Source organism: Natrix helvetica, assembly GCF_964273705.1.
Source record: "Natrix helvetica genome assembly, chromosome: Z".
Classification (NCBI taxonomy): Eukaryota; Metazoa; Chordata; class Lepidosauria; order Squamata; family Natricidae; genus Natrix; species Natrix helvetica.
The window spans coordinates 129,654,323-129,673,519 of record NC_138554.1 but is presented as its reverse complement, the minus strand read 5'-3'; the positions used below and the strand labels follow the sequence as shown (position 1 = coordinate 129,673,519).

The 19,197-nt window shown below is 41.5% G+C and overlaps 1 protein-coding gene across 1 annotated transcript in view; it reads right to left on the bottom strand.

Annotated features, from left to right (window-relative positions):
- The window catches only part of PTPRN2 (protein tyrosine phosphatase receptor type N2), a gene marked incomplete at its 5' end in the record, with an annotated part of 788,338 nt that overhangs the window by 630,577 nt on the left and 138,564 nt on the right, over nucleotides 1–19,197 (bottom strand). Inside the window, one exon of the mRNA XM_081933438.1 lies at nucleotides 8,780–8,893. Coding sequence (XP_081789564.1) covers nucleotides 8,780–8,893 — 114 coding nt within the window. The remainder of the gene's footprint in view (nucleotides 1–8,779; nucleotides 8,894–19,197) is intronic.

Genomic DNA, 19,197 nt, shown 5'->3' with positions numbered 1-19,197 from the left:
GGTGTTTGTCTTACTCGGGAGGAGCGTCGCAGATCGGGTTGGTTAGAAGTAGTTGCAGGATCGGGTGCTTTCTCTGCTTCGCGTTCGGGGGGTTTCATGCTTTCGTTGCTTGGGCGTTCCGGGGTCTGCTCGCTTACGTTGCTTGGGGTTTGCTCTGCTTCGTGCTCGGTCCCTTGTTCTGACCTGGGCTCGCAGGTGTCGTAGTTCTCTGCGTTGGGGCTCTCGAGTGGCTGGTTTTGCAATGGCAGGTAGTTCTCGTTCTCTGTTCGTAGATCTGACTCGAGTGGCTGGCTTTGTAATGGCAGGTAGTTCTCGTTCTCTGTTCGTAGATCTGAGTGCGCCAGGCGACCCCGTAGTTGATCGATATGCCTTTTCCAGTTCCGCCCATCTTCTAGTTCCAACAGATACGATCGTGGACCCGTGATGCCAATAACCTTTGCCGGCATCCACAATGTTCCCCCTGCATAGTTGTGGGCGTATACTGAATCCCCTATGCTAAAACTCCGAATCTTGCTTGTCGAGTCTGCGGGAGCTGTGGCAGAGTAATTTGGGTGAAAACGGTCCAGGTGAGACCGTAGACGGCGGCCCATGAGTAGTTCAGCGGGGCTCCTACCCGTCGTTGCGCTGGGGGTAATGTGTTGGATCAATAGGTAATGGTCAATGCGTGTTTGCCAATCACCTGGACCCATCCTAGCGAGGGCCTCTTTTGCGAATCGCACCATTCTCTCCGCCTGTCCATTTGATGCCGGATTGAATGGAGCGATGAGGGCGTGCCGAATGCCCTGACCTGCTAGATATGTCTCAAATTGCATGGCCGTGAACTGGGGCCCGTTATCGGAGACCAGGAGGTCGGGAAGGCCATGGGTGGCGAAAAGTCGCCGTAGAACCTTAATGACTGCCTCTGCCGTGGTTGAAGTCATTAGGACTACTTCTAGCCATTTCGAGTATGCATCCACAACTATAAGGAAAGTCTGACCTTGGAATGGCCCTGCGAAGTCGATGTGTATTCGCGACCAGGGTGCTTTAGGCTTCTCCCATTCTGTGGCGGGCGCTTCCGGGGGTGCTGGTCTCGATTCCTGGCATGGGTCGCAAGTGGCCACCCATTCCTCTATTTCTTTGTCCATGTTTGGCCACCAAATGTAACTTCTTGCTAACGCCTTCATCCTAACAATCCCCGGATGACCAACATGTAAAGCATCTAATACATTTCTACGTAAAGCATACGGAATAACAACTCGATCCCCCCACAATAAACAACCTTGTAACACTGAGAGTTCGTCCCGTTTTGACCAAAACACTTTGAATTCTGGGCCCACGTTTCCCTTCGGCCACCCCCTCCAAACCCAAGTTTGAACTTGCTTTATTAAACTGTCTTTAGAGGAGAACCTTGCAACGTCGCAGGAAGAAACCGGTCCAGAGTCCAAACAGTCAATGAGCAACACCGGTACTTCGGGAGTGGGGTCTGGCAAAAGGTCCGGTAGTGGGCAACGGCTGAGTGCGTCTGCGTATCCTAGAGTGGAGCCCGGTCGATGAATTAACTTGTAGGAGTACGCAGCCAGGAAAACAGTCCACCTGGTCATGCGTGGAGAGAGGGAGACCGGGGTGGGGCGGTTTCCCGCCAAAAGTCCCAACAGCGGTTTGTGATCAGTAATTAGTTCAAAATCGCGGCCGTAGAGGTATTCATGGAAACGTTTTACTCCAGCTACCGCAGCTAACGCTTCCCTGTCCATCTGGCTGTAGTTCCTCTCGGCCGATAAAAGAGTTCTAGAGTAGAAAGCGATGGGTGCTTCTTTTCCGTCTGGCATCCTGTGGCTAAGGACTGCACCGACTCCAAAGGGTGATGCGTCGCAGGTCAATACTAGCGGTAGTGTCTGGCTGTATTGGACTAACAGCGAGTCAGTGGTGAGCAGGCGCTTTACCCCGGCAAAAGCTGCTGCTTCAGATCATCCCCATCTCCATGGTGCGTTTCGCTGGAGTAGTCGATGTAGCGGCTCAGCAACGGTCGCCTTCTGTCTCAGGAAAACGCTGTAGAAGTTAAGTAGTCCGAGGAAGGCCTGCAGCTCGGTCTGGTTACGTGGTGTGGGGGCGTCCTGGATCGCCTTAATTTTCTTTGAAGTGGGGTGTATTCCCTGACCATCGATTCTATATCCCAGGAATTCTACGCTAGGCACGTTAATTTGGCATTTTTCTTTTTTAAGGTGGAGACCCTTCTTTCTGATTCTGGCCAAAACAGTTCTGACTCTTTTATTTAATTGCTCCTCGTTTGCAGCGGACACCAAGATGTCGTCGAAATAGGGGACGACCCCCGGTATCCCTTGCAAAATCCGTTCCATGACGCTCTGGAACAAACCTGGAGCAATGCTCACACCGAATTGCAGCCGGTTGCATTTGAATGCCCCTCTATGCGTCACTATAGTTTGGGCCTCCGCTGTGGCGCTGTCCACGGGCAATTGCTGGTAAGCTTGTGCCATGTCTAACTTTGCAAATATCTTTCCTGGCCCCAACGAGTGCAATAAGTGCTGAACTACTGGCACAGGATATGCGTTTTGTTGTAGTGCGACATTAATTGTGCATTTATAGTCCGCGCAGATGCGGACTGACCCGTCTGGCTTAACTGGGGTCACAATGGGCGTTTCCCAGCGCGCGTGATCCACCGGCTCAAGGGTTCCTTGTTCCACTAGCTTATCTATTTCCTTATCTATTTTTGGGCGGAGTGCAAAAGGCACTCGTCTCGGTTTAAGTCGGATTGGCGCCACTTTGGGGTCTAAGTTGAATGAGATTGGTTTACCCACAAACTTACCAAGACCGGGGCTGAACACATCCTCGAACTCCTTAAAGATCTGCTCAGCGCTGCTGTTCTCCACGCTGTTGATCCCGGTGACTTCCAGCCCCAAGGCTTCAAACCAATCTAGTCCTAGAAGGTTCTGTAATGGTGCGGTGGCGACGGTCACGGGCAGCTGGGCTACGATGTCCTTGAAACGGATCTGGAATGTGCCCTGGCCCACGATGGGGACTTGGTTCCCCTGGTAGTCTTGCAGCAAGATGTCTGGAACACGTAGTTGGCTCTTTTTGAGGCTAGGGATAGCCTGTTTCATGGATGCCCATGAAATGATCGTCAGGGACGATCCTGTGTCAACTTCTAGCTCGCAAGGTGAGCCCTCCAAGAGGACTGTGACTTTCAGCTTTTTTGGCCGCTTGGTGCGGACCTGACTTATCGTGGTGAGATACGTTCACAACTCCTCTCTCTGGGTCAACTCTATCTCAGCATCTGTATCCTGAAAATACTCTCGTTGAGCGTCTTGATAGAACGCTCTTTCAGCTCTTTGTGTGTAATCTCTCTGGGGATACGCCCGCTCAGCTCTTTGGGAATTTTCTCTCTGGGTAAACACTTGTGGATTTCTCTCTGGGCGCCCTTTTTGATTTCGCCAAGCCCCTGGGTTGGGCTTCTGTTGGCGGTACATGGGTGGCTGCCGTGAGGCAGGGACTTCGCTCCGGCACACTCGTGCGATGTGCCCAAGTTTGTCGCAGTGCGAACAAACAACGTTCCTGAACCGACAGGTAGACCGGGGGTGATTCCCTCCGCAGCTTGCGCAGGGCGGCAAACGGGATCCGGGTCTCCCCCCAGGTCTCACGTGACTGCTCCGCATCAGGTGACTTTCCTCGAGCTCGGGATCCTCGAAATCTGGAATGGTGTCCTCGTAGTGGACTCTGGTGTGTCTTGGCGCTGGCTGGCCTGTGTTGAACCCGCGTTGAATTGTCTCCGCTGATCTGTCTGCTGCTTCTGAAGCTCTTGCCTCGTCGAGTACAATCTGTAGGCTTAAATTGGTTTTGGCTAACAGCCGTTTTTGTAGGGAAATGACTCTCAGCCCGCTAACGAGTCGATCCATAATCTGCTCATCCAGGTCTCTGAATCCACAATGTGTGGCTGCTTTTCGTAGAGCTGCAACGTACTGGTTGATAGATTCTCCCACCTTCTGGTTCCTCGTGTTGAATGCTTGGCGGCAAACATGGCGGGAAGGTTTTGGCGCGTAATGAGTCTGTAGAGCCTGTTGCAACGCCGTCCATGCTACTGCCTGTATTGGAGTAGGCGCGGTGAGGTCTCTGGCCGTGTTGAAGACTTCTTTTCCGCAGTAGCCGAGGAAGATGTTTTTCTTCCGGGCGTCGGTGATCCCCGTGTATTCGTTCGCTTCGAGAAAACACTCGAAACGAATCATGAAGGCTTCCCATTCGTCGTTCGCTGGGTCGAATGGAGCGGGGGGAGGGTGCATCGCCATCTTCTCTCGTTTGAATTTGCCGCGCTGTGGTGACCTGAGATGGCTGCCGGAATTTCTGCCGAATTCCTAGGCTGGATCAAATCCGGAGATTCTGGAGGTAGCGTTCTTTGTCCTATCTGTCTCTCGATCCCACCTTCGTCGCCAATGTTAGATCTGGGCAACGAGAGAACAGACTGCGGACACGAAGTGACTTAACAGCTCTTTATTAGTAGTAGTAGTGATCCAGCTTGCTCTGTGGTCGGAGGGTTCCCCTTTTATAGGGATCGGGTACGCCCCTCGACCAATCAGAACGATACCTGTTTCCCGCTGTAGCAGCGGACCAGAGAGGAGACTTCCTCCGATATATGTTAATATCTAACAATAACAACATATATTTATAACATTTATAAAAGATTCCAATCATAAGAGGGATTCCTGCTTAAGACTTACAAATGAATGTGTTATATGGGTTATATGGGTTATAAATGAATAGCTAACATCTTTTCCCAAAATCATTCTCACAAATAAACAAATATTAATGGGCGAAATGGGTGGCAAATAAGAAGGAAGGGAGGGAGGGACGGAAGGAAGGTGGATCAGTTTGAGCCCATGGGAGGAGCTAAGTCCATCATCAGTCTTGAGCCCCTTCACATCCACAATAGATTTAAATCCAGTCCACATTAAATTCCATTGACTCATTAAATGTGTATGAGTTTCCCTCCATCATTTTTCAAACTGAACAAAATATTCTGACCAGTGCAAATGTGCCCACATCCATATTTATCTTTCTCCCTCTTCCTTTGCATGTGTGCCTTGTTCTTATTTATACTTAAGCAACAGCAACTTTGCTCAAAATATAACCTGACAGCTCAGGAATAGATCCAGGTTCAGTAGGGCTAAGCTGCATTTAATTTTGTTATCCAGAATCCTATTTCTGCTGAATGTGGTTTCTTCATTTCCATCATACTGTGTTTCCCCCAAAATATGACCTGTCCTGAAACTAAAGCCTTGCCACATATTTCGGGTGGGCAAAAATATTATACCCCTCCCAAAATAAGCCCCCTGGACAATCCCCCCCTCTGGCCAGGCAGAGCACCTGCTCTCCGACCTAGCGGTATCCCGAAGGCACCAAACCAGGGGAATAAGATGGGGGGCAAAGGCACTCGCGTTGCTTGGTGCTTTCGAGGTACCGCTAGGTCAGTAAGCGGCACTGTACCCAGCTGGAAAGAGGGGTTGCCAGGCAGCTGCTTGTGAGCTTGGTCACCTCATGGCTGCTGTGTTGCTGTTGCGACACTGCAACACAGCCATTCGACCCTGAGGCTGTGCCCGGCTCTTTGGGAGCCCGGTCGCAAGGAAGCAGCCGCCTGGCAACCCAAAAACAATAAGCCCTCCCCTTTAATAAGCCCAAGGCCATATTTCGTGGGTCAAAAAAATATAAGACCCTGTTGTATTTTGGGGGAAACATGGTATTATTATCCTGATTACATAACAAAAAGATAATTTTGTTGAGGATTCAACAAAAAGAAGATGCATTGGGAATCTAAAAGGAAGAACATGGAGGGATGCAATTGTGTGCATCTGTGTATGTGTATAAATGACAGGAAAAAATCAGCCCACCCAAATAGGAATGCTGAACTTTAGCTCCTACCTAGGTATCAGCAGCAGCATTTTCATTGCATATTAGAATGAAATCATTTGAAGCAGTACCTTCTATACTTTCAATCTTACATGGCTTTCTCTACTTTTTCCTCAGCTTAATGGACATCATGCTTTGCATTTCTGAGGTTGGCTGTTTTCTGACAAACGTTTAGTTATGAGACAGTCACCAGACTTGGTAACATCTCCACTGCTTGTTCTCATAAAAGTTATATTGTGACTCCCTGAATTTACAAATGATTTTATTTAGAAGTCACAGAATTGAGGCAGCAGAAGAAAATAAGAATGCACAAGGTTTGGTACATACCAAGAATTAATAGTTTCCTATTACGATGACCAGCCATCAGTTAGGTTAACATGGCTATATTATGATTCATTCTCTATTCCTAGTAGAAATGCCAATTTTAAGTGATATGTGCATGGCATACCCATATTACACGCTTTTGGGATAATAGTTAACCTATGAAGATGTAAAAAAAAAAATATGGGCCACATCCAGCTTTCACTCAAGCCCTTTCCACCCCAATCAGAAAGTATCAAGATTACTTGCAGAATTTCAGCGAATAACAGCTGTGCAATTTTCACTAGAATTTTAGCCGGAAATTAAGATAAAGCAAAATGTGTTTTAAAAAATCAAAATTAACCCCAGCCTTTTTCACAGCTATTACCATTCTGTTCTAATGTCCAAATGCTACTTGGCTTTCAGATATATTTTTTTAAAAAAATGAACTGACCTTGATCACAAAAAGGCTACTTGTCATTGATGTAGAAGATACAAAAGGCAGATGTTATATTTTATGATGCTGTGCAGATGGAAAACAAAGGTGTTTTTCTCTTTTATAATACAGATAACATAATTTTTAAAAGAAAGAGATGGCTTGCAGAAGAAGAACAAAGAAGAACAAAAGACTGAAGAAATTTTGATTTCGTTTTTTTTTTTTCCATTTCCATATTGATTATAATACTGCAGGGAACATCAGACAGAGCACCATAATACATACATGGGAACAAAGTGATAACTTATACAAAGCAGCAATCAGCTGCAGCGTATTTAGATGAAAATGAAACATTTCACATAAGTTGAAAATCCTTTGATTAAAAGAACAGCTTTATATCAACAGTAAGTATAATCAACTTCGTATTAGAGTGCGGTTTATGAAACTAAAGTAGCCCTTTTTCAGTTTTCTGAATTAATCGAAATGTTTTAGTGTTTTTTAAAACTTTTTTTTATTAATAATGAACCTAACACATCTTTGATCTTTGCTTTGATCACAAGCCTAATTTGGAATTAATCAATGGCAGAATAAAGGAAAGAAAACACAGATGGTAATTGTAAGAGCAATAAAAGTGAATATCTTATTAGCAGAGAAGACGTAGGTCCAAATGACAGAAAATGAAACTTCCACAGAAAATATGAAAAGGAAAGAGATAAATTGATTGCTATTTGGCGGTGAGCTGACATAGTCATGTGTTCTGACCCCCCCCCCCCCCCGCCTTCCACGCCTGTGAATAAACCAGAACACAGGTCTGGCTGTTTGCCACTGTTTAATTACTGAGATAACGAATCCTTTAGCTGAGGGCCCAGACAACTCACATTCAATAGAGTAGCTCTGCAGCAACCCAGATAATTCAAATGAAGCAACGCAGGTAGTCTAAACGAACAGACACAGCTAGAATACACAGATAGATTTTCTTAACTACTAATTCGAACAGTTGTTTCCTGCAAATGTCCCCTCCCAACACCTCACCTATAATTTCTCTTGGGAGGGGCCAATCCACAACCACCTGTGCATAATCATCTTCTGTGAGTCTGCCTACAGAGTTGCTGCTTCCGTTTCTCAGCCTTTCTCAATCTAGCATCAGGGACAAACTGCCTTTGATCCTCCCCACTGCTCCATGCCTCAGGCGCCTCCTGGTGGCCAACCAGCCTCTCTGGTCCCTGTTCTGAGTCTGAACCCTGCACAGCGTCCTCCACATCGTCCAGGGCAGACTCATATGGTTCCTCGCTATCCGAGTCCATCAGCAGCTCAAACAGATCCTGTTGGGCCACAACAGTCATGTATGTATGTTGTAATGTATGTATGATTTGATTCACAGTGACAGATTGGTTTCATTGAAGTTATTAGCCTCAACATGCTATCAGTGTTTCTTTGGATGGGAGATGACCAGTGAATACTACAATGGTAGGTTAGACTAGAAGTCAAATTACATCGGAAAGAAGACCATATTTCCATATTGTTGCCAAGAAATAAAATGACTGGGTCTACAGAATCAACAGGAACAGAGTTCAATTCAAGGGATTGCTATAGCAGTGGTTCTCAACCAATGGTCCATGGACGCAAGGGAGGGCTGCAATATAGTCGCAGAGGATTTATGAGTGTTTGAGGAAAAGTTATGATTTAAATCTTGAGTTGGCCACAAAGGCATTTAAAAGGGGACTATGGTGAAGAAAATGTTAACAACCACTGTGTTATAGGGTTGAGACCAGAAAAAGAATCGTTTCCCTCTTCCTTGGCTTAAAGAAGAAGAGAATTCCTAGAACAAGGCAATAAACACAGGTAATTAATGCAGACAGGGGAAAGAATGCCTTTCTGACAGCTTTATTTTAATCTACTTAGATCACAGGTGTCAAACTCGTGGTGTCATGTTGCCATCATGTGACATTTCATAACGTTTTTCCCCTTCGTGGAGCTGGGGTGGGCGTGGCCTGCGCATATTGTATCCGGCCTGCAGGCCTCCAGTTTGACACCCCTGACTTGGATCATCCCCTCTCTATAAATGATGGTATAAAATAAAGATGCTGGAAGTTAAAACACTGACTTAGAATTTTTTAAGAGGTCCTATTGTGAACCAAGTATTCTTCAACGTACCTCTGTGCAGCAACTTCTCTAAGACAATTCTCAAACGATGAAGTGTTGATGGTGAAATTTCATACTTGTTTACATCTATCACTGGAACTCGCTGACATTTCCCAAATACTCCATCTGGGGAAGAAAAGGAGGAAATAAATAAGAAAGGAAATAATGTTATACTACGTTACTTCTAATACATCAAGAAATGTGTATTATCCTTTTATAATTTTTTCCACTTTCATGAAATGCAAGATAAACTGTGGTGCATTTCTATTATCACCCTTCCATTCCTTTTTATCTATGTTCCCATCCTAAGCAATGCCAAAGCAAAAATAATAATAATAATTCAAACCAAATAATAAACCAAAATTCAAAGGAAACAGTGATGTTTGTTCTCAGAAGTAGTAATATCTCTCTCTCTCTCTCTCTCTCTCTCTCTCTCTCTCTCTCTCTCTCTCCCTCCCTCCCTCCCTCCCTCCCTCTCCCCCTCTCCCTCTCTGCAGAAAGTGGTAAATGAATGTTGAATCAATAATAGGCAGCAAAGCTAGCTTAATGTAGTGCTGTCTAATGAATGCAATAAAAGGGAGCTGCTCACACAACAATGAGATATTAATGAAACCTAATTTATTTAGCTCCATTCCATTTGCCTAAAATGACAGACTCTTCTCATCAAACTCTTTTCATATCACACCTTCTAATTAATTTAGGACCTAATTAGTCTTTATTTAGAGAATTGTTCATTTCAAGACAAGCTTACTATGTGGGGCAAAGATAGGCGGTGGAGGGGAGTTCAAACACAAAATTACCTTTCTCCCTTCCATACAAAAAGCTAATTTAGAGCCTAGGTGTTTATAACACCTTCTGACCATCTGCAGCCCTAGGCTCTAAAAAAGGAAAGAGAGATGCATTTATTGTTGTTTTCTCCTGTATACTGTGATCCAAAGAAAACCATTAAAATGCAACAAGTTTAATTAGCATGCTGTTCTTTGTAGAGCGTGTTTTAATTTAGTAATTACTGCAGATATTGCATTTATAATCAAAAAGGAAGATTAAATTTGACTAGCAGAACCTAATATTAAGAATTAATTTACAACTGTCTTTTTCTGTGGGATTTCAACCAACCAACAAAACATTTTTTTAAAAAAAATCTATTTTCACAATGCAAGCAGTACATCTGTAATTTATAAAATGCAGAAATTATTACACTGATACAGTCCTGTATTATGAAATGGTTTATATGAGGGTAATTACTTCTGCATTTTAAGACTGGAATAAAGTATTAAACTAATATTGTTGGGAGAAAAATTAAAATAAAGAAATCATAAACTTTCACAAAGCAAAATGTCAGCAAAATTAGCCCGTTTATTTGTCTTATCAAGGACAAAGGTATTTCTCACAGTAAATCAAAAAACTTGCCATGCAATTTATTTTGTATTAGGAAAATACTTCCTGGTAAGGAACTTTTCATTCCTTACAAGAACAAAATGACTCTTTACTATTTCATACTACAGCATTAATTGTATGTCAGTGATAACACAGAATATCCACAAATTACAACAATATAATACAAATATGCCCCTTGTATGAATCCAAACACTTCTTGTATATTCAATATTGATCAGTCAGGCAGCAATTCTGAATCAGGCAAGATGTAATTATCTGCATATTTAAACCTAAAATATACAGAATTTGAATCGTATTGCAGAGCAGTTTTTCTCAACCTTGGCACCCTATCAGAATTCTGGGAATTGAAGTCCACAGACCTTCAAGCTGCCGAGGGTTGAAACACTATTACAGAAGATCACTAAAAAGGTGGATGTGAAATATTTAAGTTTTAGCCTTTTATCTTTACAGTTTGTTAAGCTCGTTAATAAACGCTTTATTTAATCAATAGATTCCAGGGCACTCATCTAGGCTTCAGATCAAATTTGCCATTCAGAATTTGGAAACTGACTCTATCAGAAGCTCCTAGTTGAGAAAGCAAGTCTTCTCTATGGGGAAGACAGTCAGAAAAGTGCAGAGGTGGAATGTTGTGTGTGGGTGTCTGTGTTTCTGACTCTGTGTCTGTATATGCACTATAGTTGTCTCTAGATTATTCAGTGTTTAACAAAAACATCCAAAACTATTCTATAGAACACTAGCTGATAATCCAGCGTTGCCAAGGTATTTATTTATAGGGGAAAATGTCCAGACCAGTGGTGGGTTGCAGGCGGTATGTCCTTGTACAGGTGTACCGGTGCTTGCCCAGAGCACTGGGTACTGTTCCGGTAGAGTGCTCCGGAGGGCCCACCCACCCGCCCGAGCTCTTTACCTGTATTTGAGCTCTTCGGCGCTTCCGAGTGCGCGCTTGGAGCACACGGTGCCTGCATAATGCTCCGCCGAGTAGCTGGAGCATCACGAAAGTGGTGCAAGAGGTAAGGATGCATGTACAGCGCGCATTCATGTGGTAGATGCCGGGCCCTGTTGCAACCGTACTGGTTGCAACGGGATCCGGAACCCACCACTGGTCCAGACCAAATGTAATTTCTAATGTTGGATTTTCCCCTTTACCAGAGGGAGCCACCTTGTGGAATACCGTGAAGCTGTTACTAGGGCAATTCCACTGTGCTGCACATAAAAGCCATTTTAAGGCACAACAGGCTGTATCTTAACACCCTCCGAGGGGTTTTAGGGGTGTCTTACCCCCCACAATATTTGTTTCCAGAGAATAAGTCATTAGAGTAGGTAGTAACTTATGCCCCCGAACTGGTTGTATCTTGGTTGTTTTCATCTATTGTTTTTTTTAAACCTACTGCGCAAGCATGCATTAAGCGCGCACCTGCCCGCATCAAGCTTGCGTAGCGTGCATCAAGCGCGTGCACATCTGAAACACGTCCCTGAGCAAACGGGGAGCAGAAGAAGTTAGAACCCACTCCTGAATCCAAGGTTGCCAGAGTCGCTTGTCTAACACCAAATTCTAGAAATTTGAGAGTTTCCTTTCAATTTGGTCAGCATCAGAAAAATCATTTTGCTTTTTGGCTTTTAAGCCATCAAAAGTCTGGACAAGAAGGCTCCACCCAGTGAAAAGTGTGTGAGGAAGGCCATCCCAGGATCAATATTTGCCTGGCTCTGCCCACTTCCCCTGGGAGGGAGACCACAAAGGCAGAACACCATTGATTTTGCAGTACTGATGCCACAGGAGGCTTCCTTTTTAAGTGCTGAATCTCCATATTGCTCCTCACCATACACAGCACATCACCTTTGCCCTAACTTGTCTAATAACCCCTACCAGCAATGCTTAGTTGAGAGGATATTTTTCTCTTGAATCCTCCATTAAAGGAAGGCAAGAAACAGAATGCAGCTGCATCTTCTTGATGCTATTGAGCTAATCAGGGTAGAAATATTGTAAAGAACATTGCAAAGTCTTCGCTTCTTCACTTAAACATATCCAGAAATGCTTTTTTGTTTTAAAAAAAACTTCACATCGGACACAGTTTATGCCATTTATTTCAATTGGGGGGGGGGGGGATACTAATGATCTGGAGGTGAAGATTTTCATATGATGTGTATGAAAAATATATTAAAATTGGTTTGTTTTTTTCTGACTTTTTTCTAGTATTGCTTGATTTTAAATTCAAATTCAAATCTAGCAACTCTGATTACATTTTATATTTCTTTCGCAGATGATTTGACTCCACTCTTTAGCATTCTGGTTTTCTAATTATGGAGACTCCTCACTTAGTGACCATCTGTTCAATGTTTCTTAAAGTTCTGGCCATTACGGCATTCCTACAGTCATATGATTTGGTAAAGGTAAAGGTTCTCCTTGCACATATGTGCTAGTCATTCCTGACTCTAGGGGTCAGTGATCATCTCTGCTTGAAAGCCGAAGAGTCAGCACTGTCCAAAAATGTCTCTGTGGTCATGTGGCCGGCATGAGTAAACACCGAAGGCGCAAGGAACAGTGTTACCTTCCCACCAAAGGTGGTTCCTATTTTTTTACTTGCATTTTTACATGCTTTCGAACTGCTAGTTGGCAGAAGCTGCCACAAATAAAGGGGGCTCCCTTTGTTACGCGGCGCTAGGGATTCAAACTGCCAAACTGCCAACCTTTCTGATTGACAAGCTCAATGTCTTAGCCACTGAGCCACGGTGTCCCCTAATCATCATATAATTACCATGTACAATTTCACTGGCAGTTTCCAACAGGCAAATTCAATGGGAAAGCCAACGGAAAGACACAAGTTGCAATTATGTGATGTACTTAATAGCAATAGCAATAGACTTACATCCTGCTCCATTGTGCTTTACAGCACTCTCCGAGCAGTTTACAATGTTAGCATACTGCCCCCAACAATCTGGGTCCTTATTTTGCTGACCTCGGAAGGTCAGCAAAATAAGCCTTCAACCTTGGAAGGCTGAAGCTCAAGTCCAGAGGTGGGTTGCTAATTTTTTTTACTACCGTACAGGTGTGTACCCGCGCGCATGTACCCACATGCACAGAAGCGTCTGGGCAGGTGAGCAGAGCCTCCCACCGCCACTACTACCAGTTCGGCCAATCTGGGCCAAACCAGCACCACCTCTGCTCAAGTCTCATCAGGATTGAACTCCAGGTTATGAGTAGAGTTAGCCTGGAATACTGCATTCTAACCAGTGCACACCAGGGCTTAACAACACCTCAGGATTTACTTAATGATTGCAACAATTGCCAGAATTTCAATTTGTCAGTGCAGTCATATGATATTTTTTGTTTTATCACTACATCGTTGAGCTGTATGCATTAGAATTCATAAAAATTACTGTTTATTTTCCTTCACGTTACTTTACATGAAGGAACATTTTTAACATGTGTTTATTGTTCTTCCCCCAAGAACTGTTGCTTAATTTATAAATAAGGAATAAGCCAGTAAGTTTTTCAAACTTGGCAACTTTAAGATTTGGGGGCTTCTTCACTAAAGCTAGCTGAGGAATTTAGAAAATTGAGCCACACATTTCAAAGTTGCCAAGTTTAAAAAATACTGCCATACGGAATTGTTGACTACACTCACCTAATTTTACAGCCTAATAATCCCACATGATAAGAAAACAGTTCTATTAAAATAGTGTGATTCCTGGTTTGAAGTGAGATTGACACTCTCACCTAAACACTTCTTAAAGGAGCTGTTCTCTCCCTATAAAGCGATATCACTCTATATTTCAGCATGCAGAATCATCTTTATTCCAAATCTTTTGGGCTTCAAGTGGCCCACATTAATGGTTTTAGCATTTTAAAAACCTTGAATACCTTCTAATACATGGTCTGTTTATGAAAGTGCCCTTTTACCCAACTTCACTTATCATGGCCCCTCTACATTATGTGCAAACCAAGTCATGATAATTAAAAAACAGGAATAATATAATTCAGAAACCCAGTCATACAATGCAATCCTGTTCAATTACAGGTTTAATTAGAATGTACTGTAGAAGGCGGGATTTCTTTGTCTTGTTTTTTGCAAATAGCTGGAAACGAACCTTCAGAGTTGCTTAGTGAATATTTTAAACAAAGGCAACTTCTATATAAAATTGTCTATCAATTAATCTTTTACCAAAATGTTTATCATTTTTCTTTCTTAATTATGGGCTGGGTTAGTATAACATATTATTTATTCTAAAATATGCAAGGCTAGTTTATTATTTACACACTTGTGCTAATTCAAGAAATGCAGTAATCCGGAACCAGCAGCTGAAGTCGCCATGACACGACAGTCAATCTCGGGGCTCCTAGACTGCCGCCAAAATTCCAGCCGCAAGACGGTCCAACTTCGACCTAAACCGTCCCGAAGAGATGGTGATAGGAAGGGGCATATCCTGCCGATCCTAGAGACACCCACAAAGTCTCTGGTGATCCAGGAATAGACCTTTTGCCAGCGGCTAGGAAGCAGCCATTAAGGCTGGTGAAACTGCTGACAGCTTCAGAAGTGAAAGTGCAGGAGAGAGCATGTCGTTCATGGTGAGATTTTTACCTTTTTTCTGATTTATGAGAACACCCTAAATGAAGAGAACTAATCTAAAATAAAGACTGATGAGAGAGAGCAAGTGGTGAATATAAGGTTACAGTCAAAGTGAAAGTTTTTACTTTTTTTCTCCTTTTTATTGTCGGAAGCCTGACTGGACTTTCTATTCAGCAGTGTTAAATGGTGCAGGCTTTTTTCTTTTCTGTTTTTCTGTTTTTTACTTTTTGGACTGTTTGATAACTAAATTCTACTGTTTAAGAATCTTTTTTTATATATATATACAGCAGTTTAAAGTTCATTGTACTATTTTCTTTTTTCTCACTTGGGTTTTTATTCTTTTTTCTTTTCTCTTAATAAGGCAGAGAACGAAATACAGAGAGGGAAAGTTTTGGATAAGTAACACTGCCACCTAGAGGCTTTGGAACTGTTTCTATTTTTTGTTTGAATGAATGTTGGAAAAGGTTGCTCTCCAAGGCTACTGGCTCAGCCAGGACTGATAGGAGAAGAGTTATTTACACAGGTGCTCACTCTGAAATTTTCAGTCCTTGAAATTCTGCCTGGAGAGAATAAATAACAACTGTAAGAGTAAGCCTGGAGTGATCTTGAAAGGCTCTCATTTTACAAAAGTTTTGAATTTATTTTTCTTTTGCTTAGAGAGATTTAACTTTACAAGAAACCTTGAAACTATTTCTTTTTCTTTCTTTCTTTTGCTGGTGGCAGTGTTTAATTCTTTTTGCTGTGAAGTTGGGTCCCATATCTGGTTGTTTTCAATTTTTTTTTTCAATTGGATTATGGCATTGAAAAGATTGAGGATTTTTATTCTCTTTTATGGTTTTTTCTTTTTCCCTCTCACATTTTTGATAGTAGATCTACCCATTGTCCCCATTTTGCCTTCTTGTTTTACTCTTGGCTTTTTTCCACAGAATCTTATTCCCTTTTTTTCAGCCTTTTTGTTTTCTTTTTCTTTTACCTTTTTACTTTTTTTACCTTGGACCACCCCATGGTCATTTTGGATTATAATTGATTCTTTTCTTTCCTTTTTTATTTTTTTTTTAACCTTTGATCACCTCATGGTCACTCTGGATTACAATTGATTTTTATACCAAGTGGATTATAATACAGAAAAATTTGGAGATGAATAAAAGAATAATAACCACCAGCTCTGCAACAACAACACCCTTCTCCTCACCAGCAGGAGGACAAAGATTAATACAGACAATGTTGCAACAGGAAAAAGAAAAAGAAAAGGGAGAGAAGGCAGTTACCTTAGCAGATGATTATGCAAGGAATTCAGAATTTGCAAGTAAAAACATCAATACCATCAAAAAAAGAACAGAAAATATGGAAAAAAAGAATTGAGACAATAGAACAATGAACGGGAAAAATTGAACAACGAATGGAGAACATGGAATAAAAAGCAGTTAAAACTGATGAAAAAATTGATAGTATTCAACAAATGGTGATGAAATATGAAGATAGACTACAAACATTTGAAGATAAAGGTGACCAAAGAGAAGAAAATTGGGGAGATTGATAATAGACTGAGTGTGGTCAAAAAAGATAATATTGAAATACTGAATTGTGTGATGGAAAGGTCAGAATTTTTTCTAAGATTCCAAAACATAGAAGAAGAAAATGGTGAAAATCTGTTACAAATAATGATAGAAATTTTGACAAATGTCCTCAAGTTAACCCAAGAGAAGATGGCTGATGCTATCGATGAAGCATTTCGAGTTTATACAAGGTATGCAGCGAGAAATGACCTGCCAAGGGAAGTTCATGTAAGATTTACCAAGAAAGCAATTAGGATGCAAATACTTCAAAAAGCAAGAGATAGAAAACTGGAGTACAAAGGCAAGGAGATTGTAGTTTTGAAGCAAATACCAAGAAAACTGAGAGAATCGAGAAGAGAATATCAATTTTTGACTAAAATCCTACTCAAAAAAGGTGTTAATTACAGATGGTTGATACCAGAGGGTTTAATGTTTGTATGGCAAGGACAAAGATACAGAATAGATTCAATTGAAAAAGCAGAAGCATTTTTCGAAGAACATCTCAGAGGAAAGGCTGAGGAGACTGGACATAAAAAATCAGTGACAGAATCTTGAGCAATTTCTTCAGCTTCAACTGAAAAGAAGGAGCAGTAGACGGGATCAAGATAGAAGAAGGTGCTGTAGGTGGCATGGATATTAGAGAACTTTGAGAACCTAGAGTCACCAGAGCAATAAATTTATACATAGATATGGAAGAGAAGAAAATGATCTCAATTATGGACTTAATTCAGCAAATAAAAGAAAGAAAATATTTCACAAACTAGGGAAACTAAAATTGGATATAATTTGTCTATAAGAAGTGCGTATTCAAAAGCAACATGAATACTTATTAAGGCAACCAAAGCTGGGGAAAATGTTAACTTCATTGGCAACCTGTAAGAGAAGAGGAGTGATCCTTTATATCAAAGATACAATCCCAGTGGAACAAATTTATACAGATGATGATGGAAGAATTTTGAGGGTGGGAATTATGGACAATAATAAGAAAATGCTCCTAATAGCAATCTATGCACCTAATGATAAGCAAGATGAATTTTACAGAAATTTTACAGAAAACTACACAGGAAAATAATGGATTTGGATTACTTAAATATTTGTATGATGGGAGATTTTAATGGAATTATAGATAAGAATATGGACTATAACTCACAAAAAACAATAAAGTCAAATAGAAAGATAGTCCCTAAATCCTTTTTTAAAATGATCGATGAGACAGGTTCAAAGGATGTTTGGAGAGAGAGAAATCCTACTAAAAACAATATACTTTTTATTCAAACAGACATTTATCTTATTCTAGAATCGATATGATATGGGTAGCGACTGAATTGGCCTACAACATACAGGAAATCGAAATTGAAACAAGTACTTGGGTGGACCACAACCCAATGGTAATTAAGTGGAAAGGACAAAGAAAAAGATCTAGGTGAACATTAAACAACACTATATTAAAAGTGAAAGATTTTGTACAGAAAAATTGAAAAGGAATTGGCCTTTTTCTTTAAAGAAAATAGAAAACAGGAGACATCAATGCAGAACCTCTGGGACACAATGAAAGCCTATACCAGAGGCCTGATAATTGGCTATACAAGGAAGAGAAATATAAAGAAAAGACAAACACTTAAAGGACTTGACAAGGAATATAAGGTTCTTGAAAAAGAATGTTTTAATAGCAGCTAGAATTGTAGTTGCAAAAAATTGGAAAAATGAGAAAATACCAACACAGGAGGAAATTATTCAAAAAATTATGGAATGTGTGGAAATGAGTAAATTGACATTTGAAATTAGAAAACAAGAAGATGAACAATTTTACAAGGTTTGGCATTTGTTTATCAATGGTTAGGTGAAAAATCATGGTAATGGAAAAAGTGGGAGAACTTTTTATATTTTAAGAATAATAGAATGATATATGCAATACTATAAGGGTTTAGCACTGTTAAACAGATTAGAACGATGTAATGGAATAATGTGTGTATGATTTCAATATATAGAATATTTTGTTTAAAATGTAGGAATAATAATTGGAGTTGAACCATTGATGCAAAATGATGTATACATGGATTCAATATTTAGAATATTTTGTTTAAAATTAAGGAATAATAATTACAGTTGAAAAATTGACATATAACAATAATGTACTTATGTTTATCTAATGAACAATTTGTGATTCGATATATAATTGTAAGTGGTGACCATGGAAAGGACGCACAAAATCTTGTAGTCAAACGACATGCTATATGAAATGGAAGAAGGTTGTATGTGCTTTATGTTTTTGTTTGTTTTTGTTTGTTTAAAAATAAAAAAAAATTAAAACAAGAAATACAGTAATCCATGTGTCAATTAACCATGGGATGGAGTGTTTGAGCCACCACAGTCATTGTTTGAATAACAAAAGGTGAGAAATTCTGTACTAAAGCCATCAGTTTAGAATTATAGGCTGCAAAACAATGATAATATCACTAGATGGCAGTAAAGTTTGGGAATTATCTAGAACAGTGATGGCTAACCTTTTTCTAAAGATGTTCCAAAATTGTGCACATACGCTATTGCACATGCACGTGTGCCCCCCCACCTGCACATGTGCACAAGACCCCCACACCTGTGCATGCATCTACAACTCCCTCCCCCATGAGTGCGTTGGGAGTTTTAGCCCTCCTCAGGCTCCGGAGGCTTTCCTGAAGCCTGGGGAAGGTGAAAAACGGCCCAATGGGCAAATCGGAAATTCATTCCCAAACTTCTGGTTGGGCCGTTGGGCAGTTTTTCACCCTCCCCAGGCTTCAGGAAGGCCTGGGGAGGGCGAAAAACAGGTTCAATGGGCCAAAGAATGAACTTCCAGTTGGCCCGCTGTACCTGTTTTTCACCCTCCCCAGGCTCGGGAGATTTTCCTGAAGCCTGGAGAGAGCGAAAACGGCCT